The sequence below is a fragment of the Protopterus annectens genome, chromosome 8.part0 (assembly GCF_019279795.1).
Source record: "Protopterus annectens isolate FY-2018-M chromosome 8.part0, PAN1.0, whole genome shotgun sequence".
Taxonomy (NCBI): Eukaryota; Metazoa; Chordata; order Ceratodontiformes; family Protopteridae; genus Protopterus; species Protopterus annectens.
The window spans coordinates 152,372,975-152,391,150 of NC_056741.1; the positions used below are offsets into that span (position 1 = coordinate 152,372,975).

Consider the following 18,176-nt stretch of genomic DNA (forward strand, 5'->3'; position numbering starts at 1 on the left):
GCATGTTAATAGCTGCATACAGGCTGCTGTATCCAACAGGAATAAGTACAGAACTAACTCAAAAAACAAGTCACCCTGATGGAATCACAACATCAGTAGGCTGTATAACAGAAGGAAGAAAATCACAGCAAAATATAGGTTTAGCACCCAGCAGGATAAATCATTCTCATTAAAATAAATTATTCAGAGGACAAATAAAGTTTACCAAAGCCACACTTTAAGTAAATTTGGCCTCTAGGGCCAAGGACAACCACATGGCGTTATTTAGCTATGTCCGCAACTTCAAAGGCAATACACAATTATGTGTGGAGCCCCCCACCTATTTTCATTTAAAATGTGTAGTTTTTCTTGTATTTTCATGCTTTTAAACGAAAATAGGTGCCCCCCACACCCCCCCAACTATATATATCAACTCCAGGGTCGCACAACATTGGGGAGGGGGGCAAATCCCTATTAAGTGCCTTGAATACTGGTTGTCGACCAAATGACCTGTCGACCAAATGAATGTCGATCAAATGGTCTGTCGATTTTCTGAAGTAGACCCAAAGAAAGGTATGCCATCTAGGTCCAAGGCGGTCACAGTTCCACTGTATTCTGCATTCATCAGACCTATCATTGAGTACAGTGCCCCCTTTGGTATGCACCTAATCAGGCACATAAAACAAGTGGAATGTCTACAGAGGTTCTTGTAGAATGCGCTTTGACACACCCTGAGACAGACATACCTTTTGATGAATAAACAAAAGAGATGTAATCTCGTAACCATCTGACCAGAGTAGGTGTAGTAACCTCTGTACCTTTCCTAACCTCTGCAAAGGATATAAACAGCTGGTAAGATTTTCTGAAGGATTTTGTCCTACCCAGACAAAAATGTAATTGCCTATGAACATCAAGAAGATGTAGCATATATCCTCCCTTGTTCTGGAAATTGGAGGAAAAAACTGGAAGATGAATGGACTGATTGATATTGCTTTCTGTGGCCACTTTAGGTAAAAAGGATGGATTGGTCCGTAAGGATACTCTATCCTTATGGAAGATCGAGTAAGGAGGTTTAGCAGAGAGGGCTTTGAGCTCAGATACTCTTTTTGCTGATGTTACAGCAACTAAAAGACTGTTTTCCAGGACAGAAACTTCAAATCTACCTTAGCTGCGGGTTCAAATGAAGGAAGAATCAAAGCTTGCAAAACCTCGGGGGCAAAGTCAAAAGGTGTCTCTGGGAAAAAAAACTTACATAGGAAATGTGAAATGGCTGCCAACTGAACCTTCACTATGAATAGCCGGCTCTGTTCTGGAAGAGGACAGCCAGGATATCTAAAATCACAGGAACAGGAGCAGTACAATGATTTATCAGCTTCTGCTAAGCCCAAATAGAGAATCTTTTCCATTTACTCTTATATATCTTTCTAGTAGATGCTTTGTGAGCTGATATCAAAATCTCACGGTCCCGGGATGAAAGCCCGGAATGTCTCACCATCAGTGGAACTGGAAAAACCATGCGGTCAATTTTAAACCTTGAAGATTCCGATGAGTCAGTCCTGAGGGATGGGACAACCAGTCTGGAAGTGGTTCCAGAATCCATAGAGAACAAAGCAGAGCAGACCAGAGGAAGGTGAACCAAACCTGGCGAGGCCAGAAAGGAGAAATGAGGTTGACACCACTTGAGGAAGATCATGTTTGCCACTGGCTGGTTCAGAGACCACTCATGAGGCATCAGTACAGTTCTGCTAAGGCTGGCCACTAGAATGGACTCCCACAGAATGTGCATCGCAGTTAGAAAGTGGTTGGTAGAACTCGCCCATTGCCACTCTCTCATTGCTTTTCCACACAGTGGGTAAGATCTGGTTCCCCCTTGCTTGTTGATGTACCATACTATGGACATTTTGTCCATCTGAACTGCAGTGGTCCCTGGAGGAAGAAAGCTGTGTAGTGCGTGCTTGCAACAACAGAAAAACTGCTCTCATGTCCAGGACGTTGATATGTAAATTGGTCACCTGAGATGTCCACATGCCTTGGAGCATCCATTCCAGAAAATGCCGTTCCCACCCAAAACTGGTAGATGTTCATGGTCAGCTTGGCATTTATAGGTTGATAGGTAGGTACTAGGCTATTGGCCCTAGGGCCTATATAAGCCTAGCCAAAAAGGTACCCTGGCTTTCGCCACCCAAGAAAATTATTCTCCTGTGCCCCTGTTGAGCAGAGCCACAGAGGTGATCCCAGGGGTGAATTTCCTATTTCCCATCCAATCATCAAGATTTTTCTTGAAGAGTACTAATGAGGAGCTTTGTTTGATATAGATAGGTAGCTTGTTCCAGAGAATGGGAAGTCTCTAGGACAGGAATCTATCCCTCTAGCATGTTCTGTTTATTATAGTGACAAGGTTTAGGTCCCTAGAGTGTGTAGCTCGGAGGGATTGGGATTTCTTTAAGTGGAGCATGCCCAACAGCTCTGGGTTTGACATAACTTTGTATGTTAGGCAGAGATCGCCTCTGAGTAGGCGATATGCGATGGAATAAAGCTGGAGTTTTTTAGATGGTCTGCAGAGGGCATCTGTTTGAGGTCTGTAATCCTCTTTGTGAGGTATTTCTGTGGCCTTTCCAGTTGTTGTAGATGTCTTGTGAGGTACATACCAAAAGGGGCATTGTACTCTATAACGGGTCTAATGAGTGATGAGTAGAGGAGAACAATGACCTCTTTTTTCCTGGATGAGAAACCTTTTGTGATGAGGTGTGCCATGTAGAAGGATTTCCTAACAAATGTGGCAATGTGATTATCAAAGGAGAGACTACTGTCCACCTGTGTCCCAAGGTCTCTTATCACACTTTTGGTGTTAAGTAGACTACCCCCTATGTGGTAGCTCAAGGGTACACAGTTTTTACCAAAGGGGATGACAATGCAGTTTTTGGCACTGAGCTTGAGGCCATGGCTTTGACACCAGACATCTGTCTCAGTGAGGACCGTTTGTAGGATGTCCACATCGTTAGGAGTTTTGATTACACCTCCTAGTTTGCAGTCATCTGCAAACTTTGTTAGCCAAAGACCTTCTGTGTTAGCCTGTACTTCAAAAAAGTAGATAACAAATAGGAAAGGACCCAGGACTGAACCCTGTGCTACTCCACTTGTCACTGGTCTGAAGTCAGATTTGGAGTCTACTACTTTCACAGTATGGGTAGTGTCAGTGAGCCAGCTGGCAACCCATCTTGTGATATAGGGATTTATACCTAGTTTAGTGAATTTATCTATAATTACAGAGTGGGGGATGGAGTCAAAAGCCTTGGCAAGATCTAGATGGGCTGTGCGAACCACTTTACCCTCGTCTACGGCTTTGGTGACTGCTTCAAAGAAGTCTTTCAGGTTTAGGAGACATGATCTGCCTTTTACAAACCCGAAGTAGGTGGGGTCCAAAGTTTGGAGACTACCAATGTCTTTGTGTATAAGATCCATGATGATACGTTCCATGGCCTTGCAGACCAGTCTCGTTAGGCTAATGGGGCGGTAGTTCCTGGGGTCCATGGTGGCTCCCTCTTTGTGGAGTGGGATAACTGTCGTTGTGCGCCATTCAGTGGGCACAAAGCCTGAGGTGAGGCTATGATTGAACATGGTCCTTAGGTGGGGTGCCAGTTCATTCTGCAGGCGGAGAAAGAACAAAGGGATGACCTTGGTTGACTTCTGAGGAATGAAGCAATCAAAAAAGAGAATCTTTGCATACCTGTGAGAGTTTTATAGGTTGAGTCAGAGAATGATGATGTAACGACCACTGAACTGATAACATCCACTGTAGGATTCGGAAATGTAAGCATGCTGTAAGTAGTAGTGTTACTGTAACAGCCATAGAACCTAATGCCCTTAGTACTAATTTCACTGGGGGGGAACGGGATTGGTAGGATCTGGGAGTTATGAAGTCTCAAAGTCGACATCTGTCTGTAGGTGTATGGATCCTTCCATGCCATGTTGGAAACTAACTCAATAAGATGATCCACTAGAGGGGACAACCAGGATGTAGATGGGTTGGTGCCAAAGGCATCCAAGAGCACTGTCTCCTCTGGGTTATGTCTTTGGCAGGATCATCCACCCTTTTGATGAAGAATATCTAAGATGTCTGCAAAGGAGACATTGTCAGGTGGATATCTAAGGGACCCTTCCCCTTTCTCAAAGTCAGTATCCAGAGTGACGGATTCCTGTGGGGAATCCAGGTGTCTCCTTTTACACCTCTTCTTCTGGGGACCTCCTCAGTGGGATACTCTGGGAAGGTATTGGAAGAAAAATGGTGCTCCACAGCAGGAAGAGGTTGAGGGCTTTGTAGCATTGGTTGCCCCAGTGGAAGATGAGAGGCCTCAATGACAGATTCCATGGGAGTGGGGATCAGATCAGATGGTGGAAGAACCATGAATCCCGTACGATGGGAGAGAACCCTCTCCACCACCTCTAAGGGAGATGGACTATGAGGATCCGAGAGTCATCCCTCCAGAGCCAAAGCCATTGGAGCAGACTTTTCCTGGATCCCCACGATCCTCCACTCTGAGGGCGGAGTTGCAGTAAAGCTATCAAATGTCGAGGCTTCAAGGGGAAGTGACAGCTCCAAACACCTCGGAGTTGAAGTCAACCTCCCAGCGTGACATCTAAGCTTCAGCTCTGAGATGCAATGAGCTCCACAGCAGTTGGAGCCGAGCATGTTAGGGAAACAGTCGGACTTGAAGTGGTAACTATTATCTGATATGATGTCTCAGTTATGGGGGCCATCAGATCCGACAACTCCAAAGCAGTAAGTCAGATTGGAGAAGTAGCCAAGGGAAAAAAACAGGAATGTCTGTTTACGGATCTGGAAGGGGACGGAGCTGGCAGAACTCCCATCTGAATCTGTGCCTTGAGAAACTATCTCATCGATCTATCCACCTCATGCTCAGACAAGCTATGTGTAGACCTGATGGAGGAGGAGATAGAAGGTGACGTGGACACTGGCTTGGGGGAGGCCTCCTTGGGAAGAGAGCTCCATGCCGAAACACCTGGATCCGAGGAGACAGGAGGAGCATGGGGAGCTGAGGGAGAGGAAACAACAATTATTGGATTCAATGACCTCAGATCCGAAGGTTTTGGCACCTATTTAGGCAGCTCCAAGGAAGGACACTCAGGGGAATGCTTTTTGTGTTCCCTGGCCTCCTTGGGTTTTCTAATGGGGATTTGAGCCCCTGAAGTGGAAGGTGCTGAACTAGTGGAAGGAGGAAACAAGCACTTCAAGACCAGTTTGCTTCAACAGTCTGCTACCGCATGTGGATTAAACTCATCACATATTTCGCAACAGCTGTCTACACGTGCTGGGCCTAGACAGTAAACACACTCCCTGTGGGCATCAAATAAGGGAATCTTCTGCTCACAGGAAGTGCATTTTTTAAACCCGCAAGGTTATTCGGGCTTCTCAGCCATGATAAACCAGACAAAAAAGAAAGGGGAAGAAAAGAAGAAAGACTAGAAGGGAAAAGACAGAGAGACTATCCGGATGGAAGAAAACTGCTGGAACTAAGCTATACCTACAAACTTCCAAAAGAAAAATGTTTATATTATATACACACACACACACATATATATATATATATATATATATATATATATATATATATATATATATATATATATACAGAGAGAGAGAGATAAGCTGGAAAGAAGGTGGGAGGAGATGAAGGAAGAGCGAACAAAAAGACCGGCTGATAGCAGACTTGCAGAAACTCTTATGTCAAGATTGACAACAAAATCCCAATGCTTCTTGGGCAAGCAACAAATGAAAAAAGGAGGTATTCTGGGGGAATGAGGCATTATGGGATGGAGAGGAGAAGCTTGAGCTTCAAATCTTGAGCTTGAAAACTGGCGGAGTCGGATCAGAACTCTGATATGAAACCCACAGGTCGAGGAATGAATGAAAACGACAACATCAGATCCAGTGTCTTAAGAAAGATGCAAGCCTTTCCACACAGTGACCGTTGTGCCAGTTCACATGGTCACTGCAGAAAGCTTCAGACTAGCCTAACTAAAACACATTCCTGAGATAGAACCATCTAAAAAAAACATGCTTTAGAGTCACCATCAATTAAACCTACAAAAAGAAGCTTGGGGCCACAAGAGTCTATTAAAGTTAATACAACAAACACACTTAAAAACATCTAATACTTAGCAGTCCTTTTGTCAGTTATAACATTCTTATTATCAACATGCAAGGACACAAAAAACAGTATTTTTTTTTTTTTTACAAACAAAAAGCAAGATGGCTCAGAATTTGTGCTTTTCTTGGTACTTACCTGGATAATAACGAGTGGAATCTGAAATGTGACAGAAAAAGAAATTAGAATAAAATCAGTGCCATGGTCAGAAATTGAGAAAGCAATACATTTTTTTTTTACTTTTCAGTTTTTTAGTAGATTTTAAAACCATGCTGCTGAACTTCTTTTTCCAACATCTTTATTAAATTTCCACATATGACAAAGGCAATCTTACATTTATATATATGAAAAACATAGAGAATAATATCCCTTTAGTTGCAAACAGTTTACATCACAGGCACCATTGAAAGAACTGTGGTTGTAAATGTTATAAATCACTTATAAACCTTCCAGTCATTGTCAGTTAAGCATTATACAGCTCATCCAAATCCTGCCTCTTAAGCCCCGTTCTTGCTCTGCATATGCTGTTCCCACAATTCACATTTTTTCTATGTAGTTTGCTCCTTCCCTTTTCTAAAGATCCCAATTCCAGTTGTTTTATCTCTGTTACTATATTCACTACTTCTAGCAAAGTTGGTCTAGACTTTGATTTCCATTTTCTATTAATTGTTTTTTTGGCAGCCACCATAATTGAAGTCAGCATTTCCGATTCTGTATCATAACTCAAAAATATCACCTCCCCAGTGAATCCAATCCACTCACCCAGCATCTCCAATAGAGTGGTCCGCAGGGAATCCCAAAAGTCTGCTAGCCCATCACACCTCCAAAAAATATGTTCTCAGCTTTCTTACCCGTCACACCTCCAACATTTGCTATCCACCTGAGGACAAATTCTTTGGATTCTATATGGGGTATAAAAATACCATATAAACATTTCCAGGCAAGACTTTGTTGCATACTTGGGAGATATACATATATCCCCCATTGCCTCTTTGTAAATTGCTTATCCAATCTCTCTTCCCAATCCTTTCTAAGCTCCTCTGATTGATTCTTATAATCATCATGCAGTATGTTACATGCTTTCCTTTTTTAACGACGGCTTCTGTTCTAGAGTCTATTAAAAACTCTACCAGTGCTGGGCTTTCATTTAGGAGCCCCCTATTTCTTTCACTTTGCTTATACTCTGATATCAATCCTTGATAGGAAAGGCAATCTCTACTTCCCATTCTGTTACCTTTTCCTTTCTAGTTATTTGCTCCCAATACCTTGGTTCCTTCACCAGTTTTCTCCAATAAATTCCAGCCCCCTCTTGCCTGTTATCTGTATCCCTGACCACAGTCAACCCTATCAGCAAAATCTATTTTCTCCATTCTCATGCTGGTTTGGTTCTTAGAATACTCTCTGCTATTTTATGAATGTAATACTCTGTATGATTTTGGTTGTTCTCCTTAAGAGTCTGCATCCAAAATATCAATCTGTCCTTATTTCTTGAGCTTCCTCCCTGCATCATCATCATCCCTTTCCACTCTGAATTATACTTTTCTGCCTGTGCTATGTATAACAGCCTTAACTGTGTTGCTCTAAAATACCCCCCTCAAATTGGGTAATATTAGTCCACCTTGTTCTAGTAGTAGAATCAGCTTATCCCACTTGACCCTTGCTGTCTTCCCTTCCTAGATAAAATCCTTCAAAACTTTTTTAATTGCTATCCACAACTTCTCCTCCAGTTGAAAAAAGTATGCCTGACCTGTGTATAAGACTAAAGGGACTAAAAGCATTTCAGTGGCTTGCATCTTAGTATCCACATCCATATAACAAAACTTCCAGTTTCTCAATTTTTGTATTATCTTCTGTTTAGTCTCTTCCCACATAACCTTTGCTGCCACCACAGAGTAATTTCTAATCCATACTCCTAAATACTTCATTTTATCGTGTCCCCATAAATCTGGATATTGTTGGACCAATTCATGTGTGGGTGCATAATTAACCATGCTGCTGAACTCAACCAAATTAACTTTTTTATTTCAGATAGAAGAGATTATACTCCAAAGTCTAATGAGTTGGAACAAAAGTAGATGACATCTCTGTCAAATAATATATACGTATAAGACTATGATCGCATCTACAATCATAACAAGCTTATGTGTTCAAGACACGGACACCAAGGCATTCACTTCAAGAGTGAAGAGGTGAATCTTGGATCCATGTCAGTAACATGGCGTTATGACTAGAGACCAGATCATAATTCTTTGTAACACATGGAGCTCTACCTGTTCCATGTATTACCAGTTGCAGAAAAAAGCACAGAGTGTTTTACTGGCTTTGAAAGATGGTAAAGGACTTAGTGACAACTGTCATACAGACAGCAGCACACCTATTAGCTTATTTCATTGAGAATTTTGAGTGAGGAGACAAAGGAACAAAATCATGGTCTGTTTTAAAGGTCACTCTAATTCACTTAAAAAGTTAATGAAATAGCAGGTTTTGTTATCAATATGCATTAACTGAACAATAAAAAGAGTGAAACCATTTCTAGCATTTCTTTAGTTATTTACCAGAAGATCAAAAACATAAGAGGACAGAGCAAAAATATGAAGCAAAATATACAGGGACAGTTGACAGGCAAGGAGAGTCCATAGCATGAAACATGATAATAAAAGCAATTAGGGATGTGAATTAAAGTTATAGACTTACCATAATGATAGATCCATGTTGTCTTCTGTCCTCCTCAACTGATGGGGTCTTCAGGTCTGATCAGGTCCAACATCGGCCACTCTTCAGACTTTTGGATCCAGTGCTCCGACTCCTCCCCTTATCCATAACCCCTCAGTCACTGAATTACCTCAGATGAAGGTTACCTGCTTACTACAAAAAACAACCATGCAAACACACAATAATCTCTTTCTCTCTATATATTTATATATACATATACATATATATATATATATATATATATATATATATATATATATATATATATATGTGTGTGTGTGTGTGTGTATATGTATATATACAGGTCAAACAGGAATGATAGTTCCTAATAACAATTTTATTAGGTCACTTCCGAAGACAAGGATTGAGGGAAGGTGGGAGCGAAGTTAAGGAAGAATGAAAATGGACAACACAGATGGAATGTTGTGGTGAGTACATAACTTTTATATCTGATGTCATTTTCATTTGTTCCTCAACGAATGGAACAGAGTCCCCAGCTAAAATTACCTTGGGTGGCCCTCGTGGAAAGATATTCTGGAGCACCACAGAACCGAATGATGTTCTCTTCCAAGAGATTATGTCCAATTTGTAATGAGAAACAAAGGTATGAACATTAGACCAAGTGGCAGCTGCACAGATGTCATCAATGGACGCTCTAGCCCAAAAAGCAGCTGATGTAGCCATTGACCTGACTGAATGTGCCTTTGTTTATTTTGGTAAGGTTAGGCCTTTTGACAAACATGATTACTACAATCTGTTATCCATTTTGCTAGAGTAATGTTTGAAACTAGTTTTCCCATCTTAGTGTTAGAAAAGGAGACAAACAGCTGATCTGTTTTTTTAAACTCCTTGGTTCTATGTAGGTAAAAATAAAGTTGTCGATGTACATCTAAGAGGTGAAGGATATATTCTCCTTTATATTCAAAATCTGGAAAGAAAACTGGTAGGTTAATGGCTTGACTGATGTTTGATTCACAGGCCACTTTAAGTAGAAATGAAGGATTAGTACACAGGGTAACCCTATCCTTGTGAAAAATTAGATAGGGTGGTTTCACAGAGAGTGCTTGGAGTTCTGAAACTCATCTAGCTGAAGTTATCGCCACCAAAAAGAGTTTCCCAAGAAAAAAAACGTAAGGTCTACTTTAGCTGAAGGCTCAAACTGAGGATGTACTAAAGACTGTAATACCAAAGTCAGATCCCAAAGTGGAGTGTGATCTGGAATTGGAGGTAAGCAAAAATGTACCTTTTAGGAAGATTTTGCGCAATTCAGTTGAAGCTAAAGGAGAAGCCTTTATCACTGATGTGGCAGGTGGAGATGGCTACTAACTGTACTTTACTGGTAGAGAAACTTGCCCTGGTTTGAAAAATAGACAGAAGGAAATCTAAAATAGCTGGGATTGGAGCAGTAAAAGGACCTTAGTCTCTTTGATATGTCCACAAGGAAAATCTTTTCCATTTGCTCTTATAAATTTTTCTGGTTGAAGGTTTGTGGGATGAAGAAAGGATATGACAAACTGGACAGAAAAGCCTGAAATATCTAGCCATCAATGGAACTGGAGAAACCAAGAAGTCAGTTTGAGTTCTATGTCCAGATGAATCAACCCTGCAGGATGTGACAGACAATCTGGCGTAGTATCCAGTGTCTAAGGTGGACGTACTAGGTGAGACCATATAAAAGGTTACGATTTCTGCCAAAGCCAGCAGGGTGCTGTAAGGATTACTTTGCTCTTCAACTGACTGGCTTTCTGAAGAAACATAAGTTATGTACTTACCATAGCTTGGCATATTTGTTGTCCTATTTCACTATGCATCATGAATAGGTCTTTGGATCTGTCTTCAAATCTGACTCGGCCAGTTCTTCCCAGCTACATATGATACTAGCTACAAACTCCTTCCACTCCCATAATGCTTCACTCCTTTCAAACCCTCTGAGTTTGCTGCCCCAAAAAAAAAAAGAACCGGTGGGTTCCCTCAGCCTCCATGCCACTCTCAGCTGCAAAAGGAAAGAGGAAGGAGGGTGAGATGTGATGCACAGTGAAGTAGTACAACACAGATACCAAGTTATGGTAAGTACATAACTTGTAATCTGATGTTGTCCATTTCACTATGCATCACAAATAGTTCAGACTCCCCAGCAACATAAACCCCCTGGAGGACACTATGGAAGGATATGCCTTAGCACCACAGAACCAAAGGATGGTCTGTTCCTAGAAACAATGTCCAGCTTGTAGTGAGATACAAAAGTGTCAGCTGTGGACCAAGTATCTGCAGCGTAAATTGCATCAATTGAGGTTTTTGCAGAAAAGGTAGAAGAAGCAGACATGGACCTGGTAAAATGGGCTCTCACTGGATGGGGAAGTTGTTTTCTCTGCTGGTGTAAGCTGTAGCAATACAATTAACAATCCATTTCACTACAGTAACTTTAGAAACTTCCTGACCTAACCTGGTTGGAAAAAAGGCAATGAACCAGTTGGTCTGACTTCCTGTGACCTCTAGTTTTATATAGGTAAAAATGAAGCTGTCTATGCACATCCAAAGCATGTAACATATACACTCCCTTATTGGAGTGATTAGGACAGAATACAGGTAAGAGGATAGTCTGATTAATATTTGACTCAGAAGCTACTTTCAGGATGAAAGATGGGTTCATTCTAAGTGAGACTATCTCTGAAGAATGAGATATATGAAGGTCAAGAAGACAGATCTAGAAATTCTGGTACCCTTCTGGCTGAAGTAATGGCCACCAGAAAGGCAGTCTTCCATGACAAGAATTTTAAGTCACATGAACCAGCAGGCATACCTCTCAAGTGTACCTCGTTATGAGGGACGTACCTCATTTGAGGTCTTAAAAGGGTCATGCTCCTCGAAATTCCTCAAAGTTCCACATTGAAAGGGTCTGTTACACATTCAGTGTTAGGAATTTTTTAGGTGAAATCCATGGTAAATTGACATTAATCATATTAATTCATTAAAGGATCTTCTTTATAAGTGAGAACAGCATATTTTAACCATCCTATGACCTTCCTAGTTGAAGTTATTAGTAAGCCATTAGTATGTGTTCCACATTTTGCCCATTTGTTCCACATTATGAAGGCGAGTGTTCCTCATTTTGGTGATGGAAGGTTGAGAGCTATGCCAGCAGGTTCAAAAGGTTTCTGGGTCAGCCCTTGAAGTTCTAAAGTGAAATCCCAAGGGGGAGAAGGATCCTTAATCGGGGAAATAAGGTGAAAAATACCTTTCATAAAGGCCTGACATAACTTTGATGTGGAAAGAGAGGATGGAAAACCAGTGTCCTTCCCCGCATGAAAGTTGGAGATAGCAGCAAGTTGCAACTTGATGGTGGAAAAACTAGCTCAGAGCTGAAATAGTGAGGTGAGAAACAGCAAAATATCAAGGATAGAAGCAGAAAAAGGCCCATACACAAAATCTCTTCCACTTGCTACAATATACTTTCTTAGTGGAGGACTTTTGAGAAGCAAGAATGATTTCGCAGACAGGGGAAGCTAGCCTGGACTCTTGTAAAATCACTGGAGGTGGAAACCAAGCAGTTAGTTTGAGGGGTCATAGACTGGGGATCTGGCATTCTGACAGGTGAGATATCAGATCCTGTTTGGGATCCAGTACCCATGGAGGATACTTGCAATGACACCGCAGGAAGGGGAACCATACCTGGTGAGGCCAATAAGAGGCAATGAGAATTAGATTGGTCTTCAACCTGTGGGCTTTCTGAAGAACTTTGGGCATCAGGGGAATAGGTGGGTAAGCATAGAGGAGATCTGAGGGCCAATCATGGACTAGAGCATCCCCTGGATGAACCCCCCTAAAGGCGGGATCAGAGAGAAGTACCTGCTGCACTTCTTGTTTAGGTGAGAGGCAAAGAGGTCACAGCAAGGCTGGTCCCAATGGATGACTATCTGCTTCGCTACTGATTGGTTCAGGGACCACCTGTGTGGACTCGAGACCGATCTGCTGAGTCTGTCTTCAAGAATGATGGATTCCCCCAGGATGTGCATTGCAGTGAGAAAGCGATTTGAAGAAATTGCCCATTCCCAAACCCTCATGGCCTCCCTGCACAAGGGGTATGAATGAACTCCCCCCCTGCTTGTTGATGTACCAAACCACCACCATGTTGTCTGTCATAAATGCAATAGTTCCCAGAGGAAGGCAGTCTTGAAAGGCTTGCAAAGTGACTGCCCTCATATCCAGAACATTTATGTGCAACTTGGTCTCTGTAGTGGACCACGTGCCTTGAAGCATCCTTCCCTGTAAATGCTCCCACCCCAACAGGGAGGCATTAGTAATCACTGTGGTCGAAGGAGTGGAAATAATGAATGGCCTTCCTAGATGAGGTCATCCGTTAATGTCCACCATCAGATATGGTGCCTGCAAATCGGAGTGTGCCTGACTGGAGCTGACAGGGGATGACACCGAACAGACTATTGTACCGCTAAGACCACTGAGGAATTCATGTGACCATGGCCAGGGGTACCAAAAGAATGGCATGGCAAGTGGCATGGATCCCAAGGCCACAAGGATCAGTCGAGCTGGTGGATTGGGAGTGTCTAATAAGACCTGAACCTGCTGTCTCAGGGATAAGATTCTTTGAGAGGGAAGGGCTGCTACTTGTGTTACTGTGTTCAGCTGCATCCCTATGAACTCTATCTCTTGTACTGGAGTCAGCTTGGATTTTGTCATATTTACTCTGATACCCAGGTGATGGAACAGATGTAACATGAGCTGGATAGTTTGTAGTAGTTGATGCCTTGTGGGTGCCGTCAGGAGCCAATCACCCAGGTAAGGAAACAACTGGAATCCTTGCAACTGAAGATGAGCTGCAGCCACTGCCATACATTTGGTGAACACCTAGGGGACAGTGGTGAGGCCAAAGGGCAGTGCTCTGAACTGATAATGATTGGCCCCCACCCGGAAGTGCAGAGATCTCCCCTGGTGCACCTGTCTATTTTGATATGATAGTACACATCCTGGAGGTCTACAGAGCACATCCAGTCATCCTTGTGCAGCAGCAGCAGCAAAATGTACTGCACTGTAACCATGCAGAACTTCTTCCTTACAAACAGATTCAGACATGTTATTTTTAACGCAACTTTAACTTTATGCATGTATCCCAACATATGTGAATCGTTTTGCTATAACTACTATTATATCAATATTGTTTAAAATTGCACTTGTTTTAAAATGTATTACTGGAGCTTTTCTCTTCGGGTCTCCACTGAAAATGGGCCACAAGCCCAGCTGGACAAACCGGTTAACAAATGTCAATAAATAAATAAATAGACTGCTCAAATCCAAAATGGGTCGAAGGTCCCCTGTCTTCTTTGGCACCAAAATGAAGTGTGAGTAAGTTCTGCACCCTTACTGTTTGGTGGGGACCTGCTGGATGACTCTTTTGTTTAGAAGTTTTTGAACTTCTAGAAGGGCACTCTCCCTCTGACTGGGTGATATACTGGGGAAACAATCGTCAGAACTGGGAGGAAAAAGGAAAAGGGAATACAGTAACCTCTCGAAATTATATTTAACACCCAGGCGTCACTTGTTAGATTTCTCCAGGCTTCTGGGTGTAAAGAAAGTCTGCCATGACTGCTTTCAGATCAGGACAGTCGGGCAGAGCTTCGGGAGCACTGGAAGGGCCTGTCAGAGAAAGGTTGCCTGAAGCCCTGATTTTGCGGACCTCCTCTCCCTCTGGGACAGAGTTTGCCATTGAACCCTCTCCCTCTGACTCGAAAAAAGGATTCATCCTGCAAGTTAGGAAAAGACCCCTGGAATTTACGGAACCACATTTTCTTCCCACTCTGCTGGTTCCTGGAGAAAGTCTGCTGGGGGGAAGAAAACTTGATATCTATGTCAGATAGGGTCTTGCCTTCCAGTTCACTGCAGGTAAGGATTTCTTTAAATGAGATCCCAAACAAAGAGGAGCTGTCAAAAGGGGCATTAATGAAGGATGCCTTAAAGGGCTCGGCAAACCCGCAAAGTCTCATCTAGGCATGTCTCCTAAGGGCTATGATTGAACCAGCCACTCATGACATACAGTCCACAGCATGGGAGATTAACCTCATCAAGGAATTATTATAGAGGACAGAGGTCAGCTGAGGGTGGACCTTTTTATCATCTTCCTCTGACAGTGACTGCATCAAAGAGGTGGAAATTTCCTTAATCAAATCTCTCTGAAGGCACGTGAAATGTGCCAAGTAGTTCACTGCTCTCAGTGAGAAAGTGGCTTCCCATGCCTGCCCAAAGCCCGAGACTCCTTGTTCTAGGGGTGAACAGTGGAGCTCTGTTCCACTAGGTCTTTTTTGGTAGCTGACAACACCATAATGGCATCAACTGGGACACCTTTACTCCAAAAGAGGCAGTCACTGGTGGGCTAAGATACTTATTTGCATGTTTGGGAATTGATTCTGTCATGTCAGGCTCCTTTCAAGCCCAACAGGTAATGAAGTCAATGAGTTCGCCTGCTGATGGGGTCACCCAGAATGTTGATGAGCCCATCCCGAATGCCTTCAGAAACACTGACTCCTCTAAGGAAGGGGGGTTGGGAGGACCATCTGCCCTTTTGCTTCAGAATTTCTAGGATATCCCCAAATGAAATATCATTGGGTGGAGATCGGTAGGGAGCTTTCCCTTCTTCGAAATCAGTCTCCTCTATCAATAACTCCAAGGGGGAGTCTAGGTGTTTCCTCTTACACCAACACTTCTGAGGAGCCTCCTCCATTGGGTACTCGGGGGAAGACTTGTAAGACAGGGGTAGCCCTTGCTGAGGAATAGGCTGAAGGCTTTCTGGGAGAGGATGACCATGGATCTGGTGAATGGAAGCAAAGCCCTGATCAGCTGAGGATTGGATAGGACCTGGCAGAGGAGGGACTGGGTCTCTACCCCCAGCTGTCAAAGGCCGAGAACCCCAAGGAAAAGGATGGCTCTGAAAAGGCTGGAGCTGATACCGGCCCCAAGGACTCAGTGCTGAACTCTCTGGTCTGGGATTCTATTGGCTCCAAATAGAGCAGAGCTGTGCTGGTCTGTGACACTGTCGTGGTCGAGGAAAAGGCAATTCCATGCTCTGACGTCAGTCCACTCAGGAAAGCCAGGCCCTGCAGCTCTGAAACTGAAGATCTGATTGGAGGAGGAGGCTGTAGTATGGGCGTCGAACTTTTTGCAGATTCAGCTTGGGTCGGAGAAGGCAAGATCCCCAGCTGGATCTGAGCTTTGATGAAACTTCTCATCATCTGGTCCATATTGGAGTGGAACAGCTGAAAGGATCTAGAGAATATGGAAAAGTGAGTGGACCTAACCGGCAACATGGTGGACCGGACAGTATGGATCGGAGAGGGGGATTAACTCCATCCCAGAGTATGGCTCTGAGACCTCCGATTTTGGTAAACCTGACTAGGAGTCTACTCTGGAGAGGATGAGCTATGGAACCAGATAGGTTCCACGGGCTACAACAGGGTGCTTGGACCCGAGGTCTGAGGATCCAGCAGAGATGACTTAGTCAGTGGAGGCTCCATTGGATCAGAGGGTCCTCTCAGATCCAGAGAGAAATGAGAACCCGATGGATTCAAGGAAGATGGATCCAAGAGTCTCTATTTCTTGGAAGCAGAAGATGTGGTTCGGGGGTCTGGGCTCCAGAAGCCGGGAGAAGACCTCGTAGATCAGTTTGTTTCACCGGTCTGCGAGGGCCTGGGGGTTGAAGGCCAAACAGATGTCATATGGCACCTCCAAGTGCCCTGGACCCAAGCAATATACGTACCTCTTGTGGGCATCAGAATGAGGGATTTTATGCCCACAAGAGGCACACCTCTTAAAACCAGAGGGCTTTTCCAGCTTGTCAGACATGCTGGCTAGCACTCACACAAGCCACTCACACATGATACTCTAGAAGTAAGCACTCCTACACTAACTAATTAAAAAATACCGGGAAAGATTTTTTTTTTTGGAAAGGAGAAAGGAAGGGTTAGAAAAAAGATGGAAAGAAACCTTAATACCAGCAAAAACTACCAACAAAAAAATCCTAAAATGGGAGGGGGAGGCTAACAGCAGAAGTACAGAAAGGACTATCAAAGAACTGGAAAAACTACAAGAAGGAAATTTACTAAAAAAAAAAGAAGAAAATACCACTTAAAGAGGCTCGGAAATCAAGTCTGTGCTGGAAGGTGGCAAATGAGATCTGAGAGTTTGAAAGGAGTGAGGCATTATGGGAGTGGGAGGAGTTTGAGGCTCGGATCGTATGTAGCTGGAAGAATTGGCAGAGGTTGAATTGGATCAGAAGACGGATCCGAAGACCAATTCATGATGCACAGTAAAATGGACAGCATCAGATCTTGGGTATTAGGGGTAGGGAATGGTAAGCATAAAGGAGACCGGAGGGCAAAATGTGGACTACAGAATCTTGCTGTGACTGTCCCTGAGGGGGAATTAAGGAAAAAAAACCTGCTGCATTTGTTGTTGAGAGGAGAGGTGAACAGATCACAGTACAGTTGACCCCAGTTGTGGAAGATGCGTGTCACTGCTGGAAAGTGGGTGGAGGAGATCTCCCATTTACAAACTCTCATTGCTTCTAGGCATAAAGGGTAAGATCTGGGTTCTCCCCTGATTGCTGATGTTCCAGACTACTGACGCATTGTCTGTCTGATTAACAATAACTCCTAGTGGAAGAGAGATCTGAAGTGCCTGGAATCCTAACAGCACTGTTCTCATCTCTAGAACATTTATATGCAAATCGGTCTCTTCTTGGGACCATGTGCCTTAAACTGTCCATCCCAATTAATGATACCACCCTAACTGGGAGGCACATGTGGTCAACATGGCTTTCAGGGGAGGAAGGACAAATGGGTGGCCTTGATAAATCTGTTTGGAATGCATCCACCACAGTAGGGATTTTCTGCAAACCTAAGATAATTTTATTGGATGTTGTAGAGAATGTTGATGAAAATACTATTGCACTGCTAGAATCCACTGAAGAATTCTTATATGAAGATGAGCATTTCTGCTGAATAGTTGCATACTTGAGCTGCATCAACTTTATTACAAGCTAAGTACAAACGTAGTGCTATAAGATAGTACCGCATTTAATTTTTTTTGTTTTAATGTTTCATTGAATATTGTGTTAAAAATAGTACTGCATTTATCTGCTTATTTATTTGTTCACTGAAAATTGTGAGCTCTCTCTCGGTCTGCAGTTAGTGGGTTTATTCTTCTCACTTCATTGATATTCGGTGTAGAAGTCTTAGCCTAGAGGGTTTCTCTGTGCCTTAAAGTCTTAGTCCCTTATCTCTGAAATTATTTATGCTGAATAGTTGCATACTT

General features: G+C 43.0%; 1 protein-coding gene across 1 annotated transcript in view; it reads right to left on the reverse strand.

Moving 5' to 3' along the window:
• The window catches only part of LOC122808680 (alpha-2-macroglobulin-like), a 2,380,392-nt gene that overhangs the window by 1,874,205 nt on the left and 488,011 nt on the right, over positions 1 to 18,176 (reverse strand). Inside the window, exon 5 of the mRNA XM_044079659.1 lies at positions 6,285 to 6,305. Coding sequence (XP_043935594.1) covers positions 6,285 to 6,305 — 21 coding nt within the window. The remainder of the gene's footprint in view (positions 1 to 6,284; positions 6,306 to 18,176) is intronic.